Raw genomic sequence first — 18,971 nt, 5'->3', positions numbered from 1 at the left:
GCACCTGACTCTCCCCGCCTCCTGAGGCGCTTCTTCCCGATGATTGGGCGCGAGCCCTGTCCATCTTGCTTCCAGGGCCCGCCCTCTCCCCACCCAGCGGTTTCTAGCGGCTTCAGTCTCGAACCCGTGGCACTCCTGGCTGGAGGCGGCCCAGGGGCTACGGGCGCACCTGCGGGCTCGGAGTCGCCCCGGGACTGGCCCCTCCCCCGGCCCCAACCCCACCCACCCGGCCGGTCCTTACCTCACCCGCTCTGCTGGCCGCGGGACTGTATCCCCACTCCTGGGCTCGCCCGCCACTCTCCGCCCCTCCCTCCTCGCCGCTCGCTCGCTCGCTCGCACGTCTGGAGCGCCCGGGCAGAGCGGGTGGCGCGCCGGGGGCATGCGCTCCATGAGGGCTCTGCAGAGCGCGCTGAGCCGCGCGGGCAGCCACCGCCGGCGGGGAGGCTGGGGTCACCCGAGCCGGGGCCCGCTCCTGGCCGGGGGCGTCCGGTACTACTTCAGTGAGGCCGCGGCGCAGGGCAGGGGGGACGCCGCACAGCCGCCAGCCGCAGCACACGGATCAGTAAGGCTCGCGGGACAGGGGCAGGGGACAGGCTGGCTCCCACTCCCACGGTCGTTCTCGCTTGCTCCCTGGGAGCGCGTCTCATCTCCTCTCCGAGCCCACTGGCCCGCGATGCCTTTTCCTTTAGATGTGGGGCTTTGGGTCCGCCGCGCTCGGGCGGCCAGGTGCCGTCCGCCCGGGAGGGCGTTTGGGCAGGTCGGTCTTCGGGATGATGCCTGTCCAAGGTGCGTACTTAATCGGGAACGCGGATGGGAGCGGAGTGGGGCTTGGTGGCCGTGTCCGAGCGCGGGGCCGAGTGCGCACCTGCCCACCCGCATCCTCCCTTCCTTCTCTGGCCCCGGTATTTTAGGGAAGGTCGTGGGTATGGAACCGCTTCCTGCCCCAGGTCCAAGTGCACTTGGTTCTGCCTGTGTGGTGTTGCTTGTTTCTGCGTGTCGTCAGTGGGTAATGTGTGGTGCGCGTCATTGCTGATGCGCACGTATGTGCGTATGTGTCCCGCGGCGTGTTTTTGTAGCAGAGCTTAGCTGTAGAATATCGTACGTGCAGGCAAAACACTCAAACCAAGTTTCCAACCTGGTCGTTGAATACGTGTTGGTTATTCCTAAATGAGGAAAATCGTAGGACACGGATTTTCCAAACCAGAGTCAGAGTTACTATGGTGCCCAGTCGCCCTGAATTGAAGAGGTTTTTTTTTTTCCCCTTAGGGCCCGTCTTCAGCCCGGGAAGTCGAACCCCTCCCCCCACTCCCCACCCCCGCCACACACTCAAACCCACTGCCCAGGAATGCTTGATGGCTGTGCTTTCTCCCCACCCCCAAGATGCAGGGAACTCTTGTTCTCCCCAGGCATCAGCTAGACATGGCCAGGGAGCCCCGGCCTCATTATAGCACAATAGGAAACGGAATATCTTCCCTATCTCTGACGTGCACTTGATGACGTTTAGAAACGTACGCACACCACAATGAAGCGAACCAGACTGACCTAGCAAACTACCTCACCACCAGTACGGTCCCTTTCCTGAGAGGTAAAAGACCAAAAAGTACTCACCAATAACCATTATCCAGTGTTTCTCCATGAGCTCTTCTCAGGGACAGACCGCTTCCAGAGCTCTGACGTCCACCGCACCCTACTTGGGGGGGATAGTGGCAGGATGAGCAAAGGTCCTTTAATCCCTGTGTTGCCTTTGGGATGGGGAAATAGAGGCACCCCTGGACCCCCGTACGCATCGTAATTCAGTGGAGTAGGTGGCAGAATGTTTTTAGGAGACATAGTTTATACTCAAGGAAACTCTTGGTAAAGGTCTTGAACATTTGCTCCCTGGGCAACGGAACGGGGTTGACAGTATTTAGTGGAGAGTGATGGGCTCTGGGAGTGTGACACCATGAGGTAGAGGAGTTTCTGTGTTTGGAGCGTAAAGGAGGTCAGCAAAGAGGAAATACCTTGCAATTCAGATTATTTTAAAATACTTCGTTTAGGGCTTGAGAGGTGGCCCAGTCATTTAGAGCACTTGTTACTCGGCAGAGGACCTGGGTTTGATTTCCAGCGCCCACATGATGGCTTATAATCATCTGTAACTCCCAGGCACTCGTGGGTGCATTCATACACATAAAATAAATGTTTTTAAAACATTTAAAAATAAAATACTTAGCACCCAGTGTGGGTGTAGTGGCATACACCTTTGTTTTTTGTTGTTTTTGGCTTTTTGAGGCAAGGTTTCTTTGTGTAGCCCTGGAAGTCCTGGAACTTCCTATGTAGACCTAGTTGGTCTGGAACCTTCTTAATCTCTTGTCTCTGCCTTCCAAGAGCTATGGGATTATGAGTATTTGCTCCAGTACTGGACAAGTCTTCCCATAATGCAGCGGGCACCTGAGAATATGTTACTTTGTACACCTGCAGGACACATTTCCGGAAGTCATCTTGCTAAGTAAACGAGCTCTAAACGATCTGATCTTAACTAGTCCTATTTGGACACAATCTGATACAATATTTGCTCTGGACTAGGAATGGAGGTCAGTGGTAGGTCGTTGTCTGGCATGCTTAAGGCTCCAAATTTGACCTCTAGATCTACACAATAAAACAAAAGTGTTGGTTTGCTTTATTCTTTTTCTTCTTTTTTCTTTTTTTGTTTTTTGAGACAGGGTTTCTCTGTGTAGCCCTGGATGTCCTGGAACTCTGTAGACCAGGCTGGCCTCAAACTCATAAAGATCCACCTTCCTCTGCCTCTGGAGTGCTGGCTGGGATTAAATCGTGAGCCACCATGCCCAGTTTAAATTTTCCTAATGCTGAGACCCTTTAATACAGTTCCTCATATTGTAGTGATCCCCACAAACATAAAATTATTTTTGTTGCTACTCTATAATTATAATTTTGCTGTTATGAATCATAACAAATATTTTTGTTTTCCTTATTTATTTTTCTCTCATATGTTACATCCCAACCACAGTTTCCCCTCCTTCCTCTCCTCCCAGTCCCTACCCCACACCTCTCCCCTTCCCCCGATCCACTCCTCCTATATTTCCCTCCTAGGGCAGGCCTTCAAGGGGTATTAACCAAACATGACATAACAAGTTACAATAAGACTAGGCACCTCTCTACATATCAAGGCTGGACAAGGCAATCCAGTAGGAGGAAAAAGTCCCAAAAGCAGGCAAATGAGACAGAGACAGTCCTCTTTCCCACTGTTAGTAATCCCACAAGAAGACCAAGTTACACAACCAATATATAAACATACATACATGTATACACATACATACATGGATCTAGCTCAGACCCTGATTGTCGTTTGAGTCTCTGTGGGCCCCTATGAGACCTGGCTAGTTGATTCTGTGGGCCGTGTTCTTGAGGTATCCTTGGCCCCTCTAGCCCCTACAATCCTTCCTCCTCCCTTTTTCGGGGTTCCCCGAGCTCCGCTTAATGCTTGGCCGTGGGTCTCTGCATCTGTTCCCATCAGTTTCTCAATGGAGCCTCTCTGATGATGATTATGCTGGGCTCTGGTCTATGAACATAGCAAACTATCATTAGGAATGGTTGGCGGCTTTTTGGCCAGTCATGTTTGGTTCTACCCTGGGTCTCTGGGCTGTTCAGCCTCTGGTTGCTGGACATGCAGGCAGCAGGCTCCACACCCATCACTAGGGGTCTTCACTAGGGCCACGCCTGTAGGTTGCAAGGAGTTTCCATTGCACTGGGCTTGTACCTTACCCCTAAATACCTCCCAATTCCAGCTGTCTCTCCTGGTAGTCTCTCCACAACACCTGATCCCCCCTGCTCCCATCCCCACCTGCCCATAGTCCATCCATGAAATCTATTTCTCCTTCCCAGGGAGAGCCATGCCCCCCCACCTCGAGCTCTTCCTGTTACTTAGCCTCTTTGGGTCTGTGGATTGCAGCATAGTTATCCTTTATTTTATAGCTATCACCAACTTATAAGTGAGTACATACCATATTTGTCTCTCTAGGTCTGGGTTATCTCACTTTGGATGATTTTTTTTCTAGTTCCATTTGGCTGCAGTTTTCTTTTTCTTTTCCTTTTTTTTTCTTTTTTGGTTTTTCAAGACAGGGTTTCTCTGTGGCTTTGGAGGCTGTCCTGGAACTAGCTCTTGTAGACCAGGCTGGCCTCGAACTCACAGAAATCCGCCTGCCTCTGCCTCCCAAATGCTGGGATTAAAGGTGTGCGCCACCAACGCCCGGTGCAGTTTTCATTTTCTAAAATTTATTTTACATGCATTGGTGTTTTGCCATGGATGTCAGGTCTCCTGGAACTGGAATTATAGACAGTTGTGAGCTGTCAGGTGAGTGCTGGGAACTGAACCTGGGTCCTCTGGAAGAGCAGTCAGTGCTCTTAACCACTGAGCCATCTCTCCAGTCCATGATGTCATTTTTTAACAGCTGTGTAATACTCCATTGCATAAATGTGCAACATTTTCTTTATCCGTTCTTTAGTTGAGGGACATCTAGGTTGCTTCCAGTTTTTGGCCATTATGAGTGAGGTTGCTATGAATATATCCCTTGTGGTAGAATGGGGTGATCTTTGGATATTTCCCCAGGAGTGGTATAGCTGGGTCTTGAGGTAGACTCATTCCCAATTTTCTGAGAAACTGCCATATTGATTTCCAAAGTGGCTGTACAAGTTTGTATTCCTGCCTGCAATGGAGGAGTGTTCCTTTGGCTCCACATCCTCACCAGCATGAGCTGTCACATGTGTTTTTGATCTTAGCTATTCTGATAGGTGTAAGATGGAATCTCAAAGTCCTTTTGATTTACATTTCCCTGATGGCTAAGGATGTTGAACACTTCTGTGTTTCTCAGCCATTTGGGATTTCTCTGTTGAGAATTTTCTATTTAGATCTGTACCCTATCCCTTTTTAAAATTTAATTTAATTAATTTTTTTTTTTGGTTTTCTGAAACAGGGCTCCTCTGTGTGGCTTTGGAGCCTGTCCTGGAACTTTCTCTGTAGACCAGACTGGATTTATGTCTGGGTCTTCAATTCTATTCTGTTGATCAACCTGTCTGTTTTTATACCAATACCATTCAGTTACTGCCAGAAGTCCTTTTATTGTATAGGACTGTTTTAGCTATCCTGGTTTTTTTTTTTCATATGAAGTTGAATATTGTTCTTTCAAGTTCTGTAAATAATTGTGTTGGAATTTTGATGGGTACTGTGTTGAATCTGTAGATTGCTTTTGGTAAGATGGCCATTTTTACTGTTAATCCTACAGACCCATGAGCATGGGAGATCTTTCTATCTTCTGAATATCTATGTTTTCCAATGGTTTTAGGAGACCTCTTTGAAAGACTCATTCTACCCCAAAGGGACTGCGCCCCACAGGTTGAGAACCACTGCTTTAGATTCTTTGGCAGTTTTATAGCAGTGGGAGAGACCTTTGGGGTCTAAGGGCTTCATCTTACTGTGAATTGTCATTACTAGTGAAGAGCCATATGTTGTAGATACTTCGCCACGTCTAGGGAGAGAAAGCTGTGCAAAGCACGGAAACCTAACAGCGGAGTGAGGGAGACATGTGGCATCCATTAGGGAGTGAGTGGGACATGTGGCATCCGTTAGGGAGTGAGGGAGACATGTGGCATGTGTGTGAGACATGTGGCATCTGTTAGGGAGTGAGACATGTGGCATGTATGTGAGACATGTGGCATGTGTGTGAGACATGTGGCATGTGTGTGAGACATGTGGCATGTGTGTGAGACATGTGGTATCCGTTAGGGAGTGTGTGTGAGATACTAGCAGCACTAACAATGTCTGGAGATTTAGGACAGCTGCCCCAGGGCTGGTTACATCTGGCCTGCACCTTGAAAGCCAGTTGAAGAAGTCATGAAAGACTTACTATAAGAAAGGCCAGGAAGCCTCATGGTGTCTGTCCACTAAGAAAGTTATAATTGGGGTGCAGAGTTACTGAGTGTAACAGCCATAAGGAAGAATGTTAAAGAATTAGAAAATTCATAATTTTTAAAATTTATTTTTATTTTCTACACATTGGTGTTTTGCCATGGGTGTCAGGTCTCCTGGAACTAGAGTTACAGACAGTTGTGAGCTGCCATGTGGGTGCTGGGAACTGACTGAATCTGGGTCCTCTGGAAGAGCAGTCGGTGTTCTTAACCACTGAACCATCTCTCCAGCCCCTGAAAGTTGGTAGTTTTAAAGATCGGTGGAGTTGGGCAGTGGTGGCGCACGCCTTTAATCCCAGCACTCGGGAGGCAGAGGCAGGCGGATCTCTGTGAGTTCGAGGCCGGGCTGGACCAACAGCCTCCAAAACAATACAGAGAAACCCTGTCTCGTAAAACCAAAAAAAAAAAAAAAAAAAAAGATCGGTGGAAAAATAAAAAAATAAAAATAAGCAAAGGCACTGAAAAAAAAAAAAGAATCGGTGGAAGCCATACTAAGAACTAAGCACTAGCCAGACATGAGATTGGGATGGGAAGGGAACTAGAGGAAATGGGTGTGCTCAGTTCCGGTGTGTATGTGACATCTGATACAGCTCTGACTGGGTGTGCTCAGTTCCGGTGTATATGGGAATCTGAGACAGCTCTGAATGGGTGTGCTCAGTTCCGGTGTGTATGGGACATCTGGAAGTGAAATTATCTGGAAGGCAGGAGGAGAGGGAGCATCCTCAGGCCTTCCCTGCCCTTTCCCCCAAACAGTGATGCCTCAAACAGCGGCATGCTGCCCCACCTTGGCGACCTGCTCTTCTACACCATTGCCGAGGGACAGGAACGGATCCCCATCCACAAGTTCACTACTGTAAGTGACGATCTGCCTGTTCAGGGAACCCTGCTCCTTAGAGGCTCTGGAAGGTGAGAAAGACTGATTGACCAGTGCAGCGTAGCTGATGGGTGGCTATGTGAGGATGGGATAATGGCTGCCGGGACCTAAGAGCCAACGCCCAGAAGATTACGGTTTCCGTGGAAAGAGACTTGTTAACCTCTAAGGCTGTTCCAGTCCCTCTTTGCTTAGTGCCTGCACCCATTTGTTCTACTGACTGCAGTAATTAGCGCTGAGTGCTTTGGGCATCTGTTGGGAAAGACTGAGGAATAGGTTGCTGTCCTTGGCTGACCTCACCAGGCCGTTTCTTTCCCCCAAAGGCCCTGAAGGCCACTGGACTGCAGACGTCAGACCCACGGCTCCAGGACTGCATGAGCAAGATGCAGCGCATGGTCCAAGAGTCCAGCAGTGGTGGCCTCTTGGACCGAGAGCTCTTCCAAAAGTGAGAGCCCCAGAAATGAGCACGGCCCCAGAACTGCTCTTCAGGAGGAAGAGGCTTGGGAACCGTTCAACCCTTCTTCTTGTTTTATTTATTGTATAATGCAGAAATATATCCCCATGTATTTCCTTCTCTACTCAGTCCTAGTCCCTTTCCCCAGATGTAAACATTGTTGACAGATTAGTGAGTATATTCTAGAAAATGTCCTATGTGTTTACATACACTTATGGCTGTGTATATTAGGACTTCTCAATGCTAAAGCCCGTACGCTATGCTTGCTTATTCTAGTTTTAATGTTTTCTCATATTGCCTTGGGATGTCTTCCTATGTCTTTAGACCCTCTCTCTCTCTCTCTCTCTCTCTCTCTCTCTGTCCACGGTGTAGAGAGAAGTCTTTTCCTTGCCAGCAGCTTTGGTTTTTCCCCACCAGTCGCCTGGGCTCTGCTGTGTTGTAGTCCCCAAATAACACACAAGACGCTGTATTAATTATGAAGCTGTTGGCCTTGCTTGTTTCTTACTGGACAGCTCTGACTTAAGTATTTACTCCATAATTGTTAATCTAAGTATTTCTCTTACCGGAGAAAAGTTCCGGACATCTTACTTCTCTGGCGGGCTACATTGTGACTCCCTGTGTTTCTCCTACCCAGAGTCCTCCTGGGTTCCTAGTCCCACCTATCTTGCTTCCCTATTGGCCAACAGTGCTTTATTGAAATACACACAGGACTTCCCCATCAACAGGGTTTCTCTGTGACTTTGGAGGCTGTCCTGGAACTAGCTCTTTTAGACCAGGCTGGTCTCGAACTCACAGAGATCCGCCTACCTCTGCCTACCGAGTGCTGGGATTAAAGGCATGTGCCATCATCGCCCGGCTATATGACCCTCTCATTTTGGAGGTTAGGAAGTTTAAGCCTCATGAGATAAAATGAATGTGCCAAAAGTCACACAGCTGTTAATTCAAAACCAGATGACCACTCACAGCCCCCCCATCCCAGCTATGCCTCTCCAGGCCCTTATGCACTTGTGTCTCGGATCCAGGTGTGTGAGCAGCAACATTGTGCTCCTGACCCAGGCATTCCGAAAGAAGTTTGTCATTCCTGATTTTGAGGAGTTCACCAGCCACGTGGATCGCATATTTGAGGATGCCAAAGAACTCACTGGCGGCAAAGTGAGGGCCAGGGGGATTAGGGGGAGGGGAGAGGGCTCTGGACCGGACACATACTATTTCTCAGAGACTTCTTGGGGCTGGGGATTCAATGATAGAGGATGAGGATCAGAGCCTCCAAAAACAAGGACATGGTTTCATGTGTTTCCACATGTGATTCTAATAGTGTGTGGCAAGACTTTAGGTTTTTGTGCACATGGATGGCGGGAGCTAGGCTTGGTGGTGCAGGCCTGTAATCCCAAATTTTGGGAAGTTAAGGCAGGATCAGAAGTTTGAGCTCAGCTTGGGTTCCATAGGGAGACCCTATCTTAAAGTAAAGATGTTCAGTTGAGCCTTCAGGGAGATTTACAAGGACTGAACCTGAAAACCCATCCTAGAATTGCTATATATTTTTTTTTTTGTTCTATGGGCCTTACTGCTATCTCTCTAGGGTTAGGACTACAGAGAGGTAGGGTTGCCAGGAACTAAAGGCTTGGGTGTTTTGGGAGGCAGACCATAGCAGGGAACTATCTGCCATACAGGTTACAGATGGTTAGCTTCTACCCAAGTTTCTGACCCCAAGTACAGCTGTCCTGCTCTTCACACTCACCTGTCTCCTCTCTCTACCCATCCATGCCCAGGTGGCAGCCTACATCCCTCACCTGGCCAAGTCAAACCCAGACCTTTGGGGCGTTTCCCTGTGCACTGTGGATGGTCAGCGGTAAGATACTGGGTGATGCTGGGCCTTGTGGGGCACACCTTAAATCCCAGCACTTTGGAGGCAGAGGCAGGAGGATCTCTGAGTTCAAGGCCAGCCTGATCTACAGAGCAACTTTCAGGACAGCCAGGGCTCTGGAGAGAGACCCTGCCTCAAAAACAAACAAGGGGGCTGGAGAGATGGCTCAGTGATTAAGAACACTGACTGTTCTTCCAGAGGACCCAAGTTTAATTCCCAGCACCCACATGGCAGCTCACAACTGTCTGTAGCTCCAGTTCTAGGGGATTTGACCCTCCCATACAGATATACATGCAGGTTGAACACCAATGCACATAAATAAAAATTAGACAAAAAGATGCTGGGTGCGATGCAGGGCCCAGATGCGGGGCCCAGGTGGGGGGCCCAGGTGGGGGCCTAGGTGGGGGGCACAGATGGGGGGCCCAGGTGGGGGCACAGGAGTGGGGCACAGGTGCGGGGCACAGAAGCGGAGCACAGGTGGGGGGCACAGGTGGGGGGCACAGGTGGGGGGCACAGGTGCGGGGCACAGGTGCGGGGCACAGGTGGGGGGCACAGGTGCAGAACAGAGTCCAACCCCTTTTATGGCACCTCCGTCTCCAGGCACTCCGTGGGCCACACGAAGATCCCTTTCTGCCTGCAGTCCTGTGTCAAGCCCCTCACTTATGCCATCTCCGTGAGCACCTTAGGTACTGACTACGTACACAAGTTTGTGGGCAAAGAACCTAGTGGCCTGCGCTATAACAAACTCTCCCTCAATGAGGAAGGTGAGCATTTCCAGCTTACACCTGCCTTTTCCTTAGCCCTACAGGTCACCTCCTCTTCCTTCCTTCCTTCCTTCCTTCCTTCCTTCCTTCCTTCCTTCCTTCCTTCCATTGCCTTTTCTCTCATCCAGGTAAGAACAAGACCCGACCCTGTTCAGCTTCAGAGCAGGAACGATGTGAAGTAGGCTTTCGTTAGTGGCCCACAAGACTGAGTGGTTTGTATTTCCCCAGGAATCCCCCACAACCCCATGGTCAACGCTGGTGCCATTGTTGTCAGCTCCTTGATCAAGGTCAGTGCCTGTCTAACCTTCTGAGAGGTACCACTCTCTGATTCCCATATTCCTACATCCCCTTATCCGTTCATCTCTCGGCACTGGGTCCTTTGAGGGTTAATAAGAGGCCTGGAAAAATACGACCGGAAGCCACGTGCTACCAGCTATGGACGTTAGGGAGAGCTACCTCATCACTTCCCATGGTCCTCCAGTCCCCACGTATAACTGCAGCTCAGCACTCCTGTCCCTTACAGGAGCGCACAGGTCGTGACCCCTGCCTAGGACCAACAGCCAAATGCTAACGGCAGGGGGAGGACAACACCATTAGGCATTGATTGGCCACTCCTGGAGAGAGGAACACTGGGAGAGGGGTGAACGGCCGGTTCAGGGCAGTCATTCACGTCACCTGGAACTGGGAGTTGGCCTTGAGCAAGAGGTGTCAGGGAGGCCCATCAGCTGCAGGCCTCTCAGGGCTTGAGCAAGAACCTGGGAGCAGTGTGGGCAGCGATACTATGGGGCCAATCACAGCCCCTCCTGAGGAAGGTGGCGTTAGGAACCCTTCCCCCGGGAACTCAGGTGTCAGAGTCCCCGGAGTGTTGACTCTAAGGCTGACATATGCAGGAAGCAATGAATCTGGGGGAGGAGACTGTTCTGTAACAGTTTTGTCTACAGTCCTATCTTTGGGGTCAGCCTCACCTCTTTTTCATCTAAATTAGCTCAGAGAGCCTGATCATGGCTAAGCTAAACTTTAGCTTCAGAGCAGGGGAGAAAACTCATTGGTAGAACATTTGCCCTATCATCTATGGAGGCCCTTGGTTCAACCTCAAAAGAAATCATCTTTTGTTTACCAATATAGCTGGGGGATGTAGCTCAGTGGCAGGGCATTGGATAGGCATGCCTGAGGTCCTCGTTTCAACCCTGGTAGAAGAAAAAAAACATTTATCCATGTAACTCTATTCAACAGACACATCCCCTTTCTGTCACAGCGGGTGTGGGAATCAGAGTGAGCCATGGAGTGGGGCATAGAGAATGTGAGTGGGAGCCGAGTGGTGGCAGAGCACACTTTTAATCCCAGCACTCGGGAGGCAGAGGCAGGTGAGTCTCTGAGTTCGAGGCCGCCCAGGTCTACAAAGCGAGTTCCAGGACAGGCAGGACTACACAGAGAAACCCTGGTAGAACATGCCTGTAATGCCAGAACCCGGACAGAGAGATCAAGGCTAGTCTGGGATAGGTGAGACCTTTACTAAAAATGTAAATAAATAAAGTGGATGGTAATATTTAGGGATAGGGATAGAATTTAGGGACAGAACAGGGCTGAGGATTTAAGAGTGAGGCTAGAAAGTAGGAGTGAGGCTGGGGAGGGATAAGGCTGAGGAGGGGTGAGACTGGGGAGGAGTGAGGCTGAGGAGGGGTGAGGCTGGGGAGGGGTGAAGCTGGGGAGGGGTGAGGCTGGGGAGGGTGGAGCTGATGGATGGGGTGAGGCTGGGGAGGGGTGAAGCTGATGGATGGGGTAAGGCTGGGGAGGGGTGAGGCTGATGAATGGGGTGAGGCTGGGAAGGGGTGAAGCTGATGAATGGGGTGAGGCTGGGGAGGGGTGAGGCTGATGAATGGGGTAAGGCTGGGGAGGGGTGAGGCTGGGGAGGGGTGAAGCTGATGGATGGGGTGAGGCTGGGGAGGGGTGGAGCTGATGGATGGGGTGAGGCTGGGGAAGGGTGGAGCTGATGGATGGGGTGAGGCTGAGGAGGGGTGGAGCTGATGGATGGGGTGAGGCTGAGGAGGGGTGGAGCTGATGGATGGGGTGAGGCTGAGGAGGGGTGAGTCTGATGGATGGGGTGAGGCTGACAGATGGGGTGAGGTTATCTGAATCCTCATTCCTTGATAATATAAGTTTTTGTTTGCATTTTGAGGCAAGATCTCTCTATGTCACCCAAGCTGCCCTTGAACTCTTTCAGTAATCCCCCTGCCTCAATCTCCCAAATGCTGGGATTATAGGCGTGCATCACCAAACTGATTAGTAGTTTGGTTTTCTCTGTTTCTAGACATATATATACCTGCAGGCAGAAACGTCTCTACTATTTAAACAAGAAGCCTATAACATCAGCTACTCAGAGACCAGAGAGAGCAGGGCCATCACTAAGTCACAGACCAGCCTGGACAACACAGGCCGGTCTCAGAGCAAACAAGACGTTGTAAAATGTAACGTTCCCAGTAGCAAGGCTAGTCTAACACGTTGGCTCCACTATGCCCTTGTGACCCTCTGTCTGCTACCCTCTAGGCCTGGGATGCTGACTGCGTTCTCTCTCTCTGCAGATGGACTGTAACAAAGCAGAGAAGTTTGATTTCGTGAGTTCCTTGCGCTCAGCTGCTTGCTGCCTTTCCCTGTGGCACACTGTCTTCTACAGCTGTCTCCGATGCCTGGCTGAAGCCAACAGTTTCACCAACCTATCGTAGAAGCAGTAACTCCAGAGGAGTGGGAACCTGCTGGCTTCGGCCTCTCGAAGCTCCAGCTCTCCTGGGCAAAGCTGGGATAAGGGCTGAGAGGTTCAGAGTGGCTGGCCGGCTTGGGCTGTGTTTTCTAGGACTCCTTAGTCTTGTCCCTCTTCTCCTCCAGGTATTGCAGTATCTGAACAAGATGGCTGGGAATGAATTCATGGGGTTCAGCAATGCCACGTAAGGCTCTGTTTAGAGGACTGGCTGAGTACATTGTGCCATTGTGTATGCGCATGCTTGGTGGGAAGGAAAGAGGATAGATATCGTCTTAGAAGGAATTTGAAGGGGATTTGGCCTCCCAGCTTCCTCTGAGCACCTTCATTGACCTTATTTACTTGGAGACTTAGCGGTGCATTTCTGACTTGCATGTAAAGAGAAAGGCAGCATGCTAGTTTGTGCCTTGCCCGATTCCCAAGACAGAATGGCTAGAGAGCTTTGGGTGGGTTTTGTTTAGATCTGTTTACATTTTACCACAAAGCCACACGAGGGTTTGCTCAGGTTCAGAAGTCCCCACTGATATTCTGTGAGACGTTATAAAGGGGCTGACTCAGGTAACAGAGCCGTGTATCCCAGGAAAGGCAGGGCTCCCCTTCTCCCTACCCACCTCCTAAACTTCAAGTGCTAAATTTGGTATTTGCTTCAGATTCCAGTCAGAGAAGGAAACTGGGGATCGGAATTATGCCATCGGCTATTACCTCAAGGAAAAGAAGGTAACTGGGAGGGAGGCCAGCAGAGAGAGTCCCTGGGAATTCTGCTGCCAGGCCTGGGGCAGAGGGGTTGGAGATTGGATATGAAATTGTGCCCTGAAGAGATGTCTCCATCCCCTTCTTCCTTGCAGTGTTTCCCCAAGGGGGTGGACATGATGGCTGCCCTGGATCTCTATTTCCAGGTAAGCAAACACTCCCCGGGCCAAGGGAACAGGACAGCCTGCCCTCTTTCTCTGGGTTACATGGTAGACACGCCTCTCTGGTGGTCCTGTCAGACGTGCTGAAAGCTCTGGATGTCAAGAACGTCGTTCATTACTACGTCCGTGTCCACACTGCCCTTTGGCCTCTCTTACTTCCATAGCTGTGCTCTGTGGAGGTCACCTGTGAGTCAGGCAGCGTCATGGCAGCCACCCTTGCCAACGGTGGCATCTGCCCGATCACAGGCGAGAGCGTCCTGAGTGCCGAGGCCGTGCGGAACACCCTCAGCCTCATGCACTCCTGCGGCATGTACGACTTCTCTGGCCAGTTCGCCTTTCACGTGAGTGTCCCCAACTCTGCTGTCTGTCCTCCACGGTCCCAGGGGAGGACAGGGTGACGTTTACTCCTACCTCCTTCACAGACACTAGCCAGGCAAACAGACTAAGAATCCTTAGGGGAATTTGCCAAATACATCACGTTCCTCAGATCTGTAGATCCCATCTTAGATGTCATTCCAGGGAGAGGCAGGGTTGATTTCTTTGTAGCCTCAAAGTCCCAGTGATCCTCCTGCCTCAACTACAGTCATACACTTCCACACGTGGACTTTTTGTTTGTTTTGGAACTGGGGTTCAAGCCTAGGTCTTACCCATGCTAGGCAGATGCTGGACCACTGAGCTGCATCCGAGGCCCTGGGAATGTTTCTGATCGCTGTATCTCAGACAAAACTGTCTCTACCTCTGTTCAGAGCACCCTAGTCCTTTTCTTTTCCGTGTTTGCTATAATTATTTTATCTCTTTTTAAAGATTTATTTTATTATGGGGGGTATGTACAGGTGCTCCCTGAGGCTAGTACTGGATCCCCCAGAAGCTGGAGTTTCAAATGGTTGTGAGCCTGCCAGGTTTGGTGTTTGGAATTGAACGTGGCTTCTTTTCAAGAACAGTGCAGGCTCTTAATCACTGAGCTACCTTTCCAGTCCCTCCCCCACTCCTTTTTAAGTATTTTATTTATTTTTTTTAAATCCCAGCACTTGGGAGGCAGAGGCAGGTAGATCTCTGTGAGTTCAAGGCCAGCCTGGTCTATAGAGTGAGTTATAGGACAGACAGTACTACATGGAGAAACCTTGTCTCAAAGAAATTGTTTTTTTAAGTTTTATGTGTGGGGTGTTTTGTCTGCATGTATGTCTATATCATGCGCATACGGTGCTCACATAGTCAGAAGAAGGCGTAGGATCTTCTGCAACTGGAGCTACAGACAGTTGTGAACTGGCAACTGTCATGCCAGTGTTGAACCAAAACCCTGGTCCTCTGGAAGAGCAGCCAGTACTCTTTACCACTGAGCCCCTCTCCAGCCCCCAGGTCCCACTTTCAAATTTCAAAAATGTATTTATCATGAGAGTATGTGTATGTATGATGGTACATGTGTGGAAGTCAGAGAAAAACAACTCTGGAGTTTTCTCTCTGTCTACCTTTGTGGGCTGTGGGGATCAAACTCAGCTTGCTAGACTTGCATAGGAAGCAACTTTACCTGATAAGCCGTCCCGTAAGCCACTATCTTTTTTTCTTTTTTTTTTTTTTTTTTTTTTTTGTCTATCTCCTACCACCAGAACAAAAGTTGAATGAGAGATTGTTTCCTGGGGCTGGAGAGGCTGGGTGTTTAAGATCACTTTCTGCTTGGGGAGACGACCATCTGGAACTCCAGTTCCAGGGGCCCTCTGCCCTCTTGTGGCCTCTACTGGGCACACAGGCGGGCACATACATTCATCTGTGGGCTGGAGAGCATTTCCTGGTTTGAGCACAACCCCCAGCAGAGTGCTGCTGTGTCTTTGCAAACATTCCCTGTTGTATTAATCCACAGGGCAGGAGAAGACAGTAGCCAGAGGCAAATTATAAAGCTGAGAATTAGTGTTAAGATCTTGGACCCACTGCCAGGGGCCTCATATATAGTTTCCCAGTCACACTACTGTTTTTAGTGGAGCCCATTCTATATGGAGAGATACCTTGCTCAACTTGGACACAGGGGTGTCGAGGGAGAGGTGCCTTGGTCCTGCCTCAAGAAGATGATGGAATAGACTTAGTAGACTTCATAGGGGAGGCCTTACCCTCTCTAAGGAGCAGATGGGAGATGTGGGGAGGGGTGGGGGGAGTGGAGGAGCAGAAGCAGGAGGAAAAGAGGGAGAACTGGGATTGTAATGCAAAAAATAAATTAATAATCTTTTTTTTTTCAAGACAGAGTTTATCTGTATTGTTTTGGAGGCTGTCCTAGAACTCACTCTGTAGACCAGGCTGGCCTCAAACTCACAGAGATCTGCCTGCCTCTGCCTCCCTAGTGCTGGGATTAAAGGCCTGTGCCACCAACACCCGGCAAAAAATAAAAAAGCTGAGAAGTTGATGTGGGTTGTAGCCTTGTCTGTGCTGTCACTTAGACTAGCCCACCTTGTTCCTTAGGTGGGTCTGCCAGCCAAGTCAGCTGTGTCAGGAGCCATCCTCCTGGTTGTTCCTAATGTCATGGGGATGATGTGTCTGTCACCTCCGTTAGACAAGCTGGGGAACAGCCAAAGAGGCATCAACTTCTGCCAGGTAAGGTTTTCTGCATATAGTACTTCATACCATTTAAGAATAAATTAATGAGCCAGGTGGTGGTAGTGCATGCCTTTAATCCCAGCATTTGGGAGGCAAAGGCAGGTGGACTCTGTGAGTTTGAGACCAACCTGGTCTACTGAGTGAGTTCTAGGACAGCCTTCAAAACAATACAGATAAACCCTGTCATCAAAAACAAAAACAAAAAACCCCAAATAAATAAATAGATCATTGTAAAGGGAAGTCTTCCCGCCAGCCTGGTTCCAGAGCCGCATCAGTCCCAAATAAACACACAGGAGGCTATATTAATTATGAAGCTGTTGGCCTTGTTTGTTTCTTACTGGCTAGCTCTGACTTAAGCATTTACCCCATAATTGTTAATCTAAGTATTTCTCTTACCGGAGAATAGTTCCGAACTTCTTATCCCTATCACTGCTACATCGTGACTCCCTGTGTTTCTCCTACCCAGAATCCTCCTCGACTCCTAGTCCCACCTATCTTGGTTCCCTATTGACCAACAGTGCTTTATTGACATATACACAGGACTTCTCCTATCAGATCATTAATTAATTAATGGTAGCCACTATAATGAAAGCAATTTTGAGCTCCTAGAAGAGGCAAGGCATAAGTAAACAATTCCTTTGGCTTCTAATTCTAGAAGCTGGTGTCTCTCTTTAACTTCCACAACTATGACAACTTGCGGCACTGTACTCGGAAGTTAGACCCTCGACGGGAAGGAGGGGAAGTCCGGGTAAGGAAAACCCCAGGTAGCCTAAAGGATATTTCAAATGAAACATCCCATAACACTTCAGCAATGTCCTGAAGGAGGGCACAGACAGAGCTGGGCATGGTTGGGTTCAAAGCCACAATTAATCCCAGGTGGGTACAATGTGTGTTCCAGAACAAGACCGTGGTGAACCTGTTATTTGCTGCATATAGTGGAGACGTCTCAGCTCTTCGAAGGTAATTCTCCTGTGAATAAATAAATGTGATAAAATACTCTGGGTCAGACATCTTATTAATCAGGACACAGCACAGCAAACTGTTTTAGGGTTAGAACAGCTAGATTGCAGTTTAAATGAGTGCATGCCTGTGTGTGTGTGTGTGTGTGTGTGTGTGTGTGCAGCTTCACATTTGTGGGTATGTGTGCATGTAGCAGCCAGAGGACAGCTTCAGGTGTCACACCTTGTTTTTTGAGACAGAGTCTCACCAGCCTTGAGTTCACCAACACATCCAGCCCCAGGACTTCCCCGTTTTGTTTTGTTTTGATATGAGTTGTATGAATCAAACTCAGGTCTCAGGTCCGCATGCTTGCCCCTCAAGGACTTGACTGGGCCATCCCTGCAGCCTTAGAATGTCTGCTGTTTTAAGAACTTAACTGAAGCAAGCCGAAATAGCTCAGTTGGGGGAGCATTACACTGAAGCACGTGACTAACGGCAGGCCCTGTCACTGACCTGGGTATGACAAGCCTAGTCCTTGAAGTGGGGAGTCTGCCTCAAATGGATGACCAATATGAACCCATCCAGTCCGGCCCCACTTCAGAATGCTGTCTAGTGACTGTAGACGGACACGGGTAACCCACGCTGCCTTCCACTACCTCAGGTTTGCTCTGTCAGCCATGAACATGGAGCAGAAAGACTATGATTCCCGCACGGCCCTGCATGTTGCTGCAGCTGAAGGTATTTAAAGGGTTAAGGAGGAAAAGCAGTCCACTGGGTGTACCCTATCCACCTCCTATTGTGCTTGTAAAGGGCAGGCAGGGTGGTCTACAGGCCCATCAGCTGACGGATTGTAGCTAGGTGCTGGCAAGACTTTTCTCCTCCCCTCTCAGTCCAGATTCACCAAGGGCCTACACCAAATGGTTCAGGACCTACCTGTGTACTCTCTAATCTTCCTTCTACCCCTATTCCTAGGACACGTTGAAGTTGTCAAATTTCTGATCGAGGCTTGCAAAGTGAACCCTTTTGTCAAGGATAGGTGAGTACGATTAGTCTGAAAGGGAAGGAGCGTGGCCCAACCTTCCCACGGCCCTGCAGCCGCCTTGTGTATACGTGCAGCGTGGTACCCTGTCGCCTTTGCCTAGCCGTGACCCTTGTCCCTCACAGGTGGGGCAATATTCCCCTGGATGACGCTGTGCAGTTCAACCACCTAGAGGTGGTCAAGCTGCTTCAAGATTACCATGGCTCCTACGTGCTCTCTGGCGCTCAGGCCGAGGAAGCAGCTGAGACCCTGTCCAAAGAGAACTTAGAAAGCATGGTGTGAGCCCAGGCTGGAGGCAGTCCCTGCTCAAGAAAAAGCATGAGCTGGCCATACATCTAACGCACAGCCACTAAAAAATTCTACGGGAAGCTGCTTCGGTGGGGAGCAACACAGCCATTTGGTGACACAGGCCAGTGTTTTCTGTGAAAATCAAAACACCCCATCCCCCCAGCCAACAGCACACAGAAGATCCTCAGTGGACATCCGCATAGAGCTATCCACAGAGACCTCAAAGTATAGTTTAACGGCTTCATCCTCTCAAAAGTTAACCAGCTCCCCTTTTCCTCTCTGAAGAAATCACATGAGAACAAGAGACTTCCTGGGAGATACTCTCGCCACCATGCATCCGCCAGAGGGGGGAGAAGCAGGTGGGGCCCGTGCACCTGGCTTTAGAAGTCTGCAGAGATCTGTCCCTTAGCAGGACATGCTGCCACTGCTGACAGCAATTTTATAGACAGAGAAGGTATTTTGTGTTCAAATAAACTTTAATTACATGAATTTTTCTTCTTTTTTGCTAAATCTAGTCATTCTCTTTCTCCCCCATATCCAGTTTCATCACC

The 18,971-nt window shown here is 49.7% G+C and overlaps 1 protein-coding gene across 1 annotated transcript; it reads left to right on the top strand.

The window, feature by feature from the left end:
* The first annotated feature begins 230 nt into the window (after positions 1-230).
* Positions 231-18,909, top strand: Gls2 (glutaminase 2). The gene is given in 19 exon segments (XM_005079731.4): positions 231-523; positions 525-562; positions 6,712-6,811; positions 7,153-7,274; positions 8,306-8,435; positions 9,053-9,132; positions 9,748-9,911; positions 10,140-10,198; positions 12,491-12,523; positions 12,792-12,850; positions 13,314-13,380; positions 13,509-13,559; positions 13,739-13,915; positions 16,020-16,151; positions 16,810-16,902; positions 17,053-17,114; positions 17,755-17,831; positions 18,066-18,129; positions 18,258-18,909. Coding segments are annotated over 19 exon segments (1,809 nt in total). The 5' UTR covers positions 231-379; the 3' UTR covers positions 18,415-18,909.
* Positions 18,910-18,971: the final 62 nt, after the last annotated feature.

The sequence above is a fragment of the Mesocricetus auratus genome, unplaced genomic scaffold (assembly GCF_017639785.1).
Source record: "Mesocricetus auratus isolate SY011 unplaced genomic scaffold, BCM_Maur_2.0 Super-Scaffold_100011, whole genome shotgun sequence".
NCBI lineage: Eukaryota > Metazoa > Chordata > Mammalia > Rodentia > Cricetidae > Mesocricetus > Mesocricetus auratus.
This window is presented reverse-complemented; position numbering and strand designations above follow the sequence as displayed.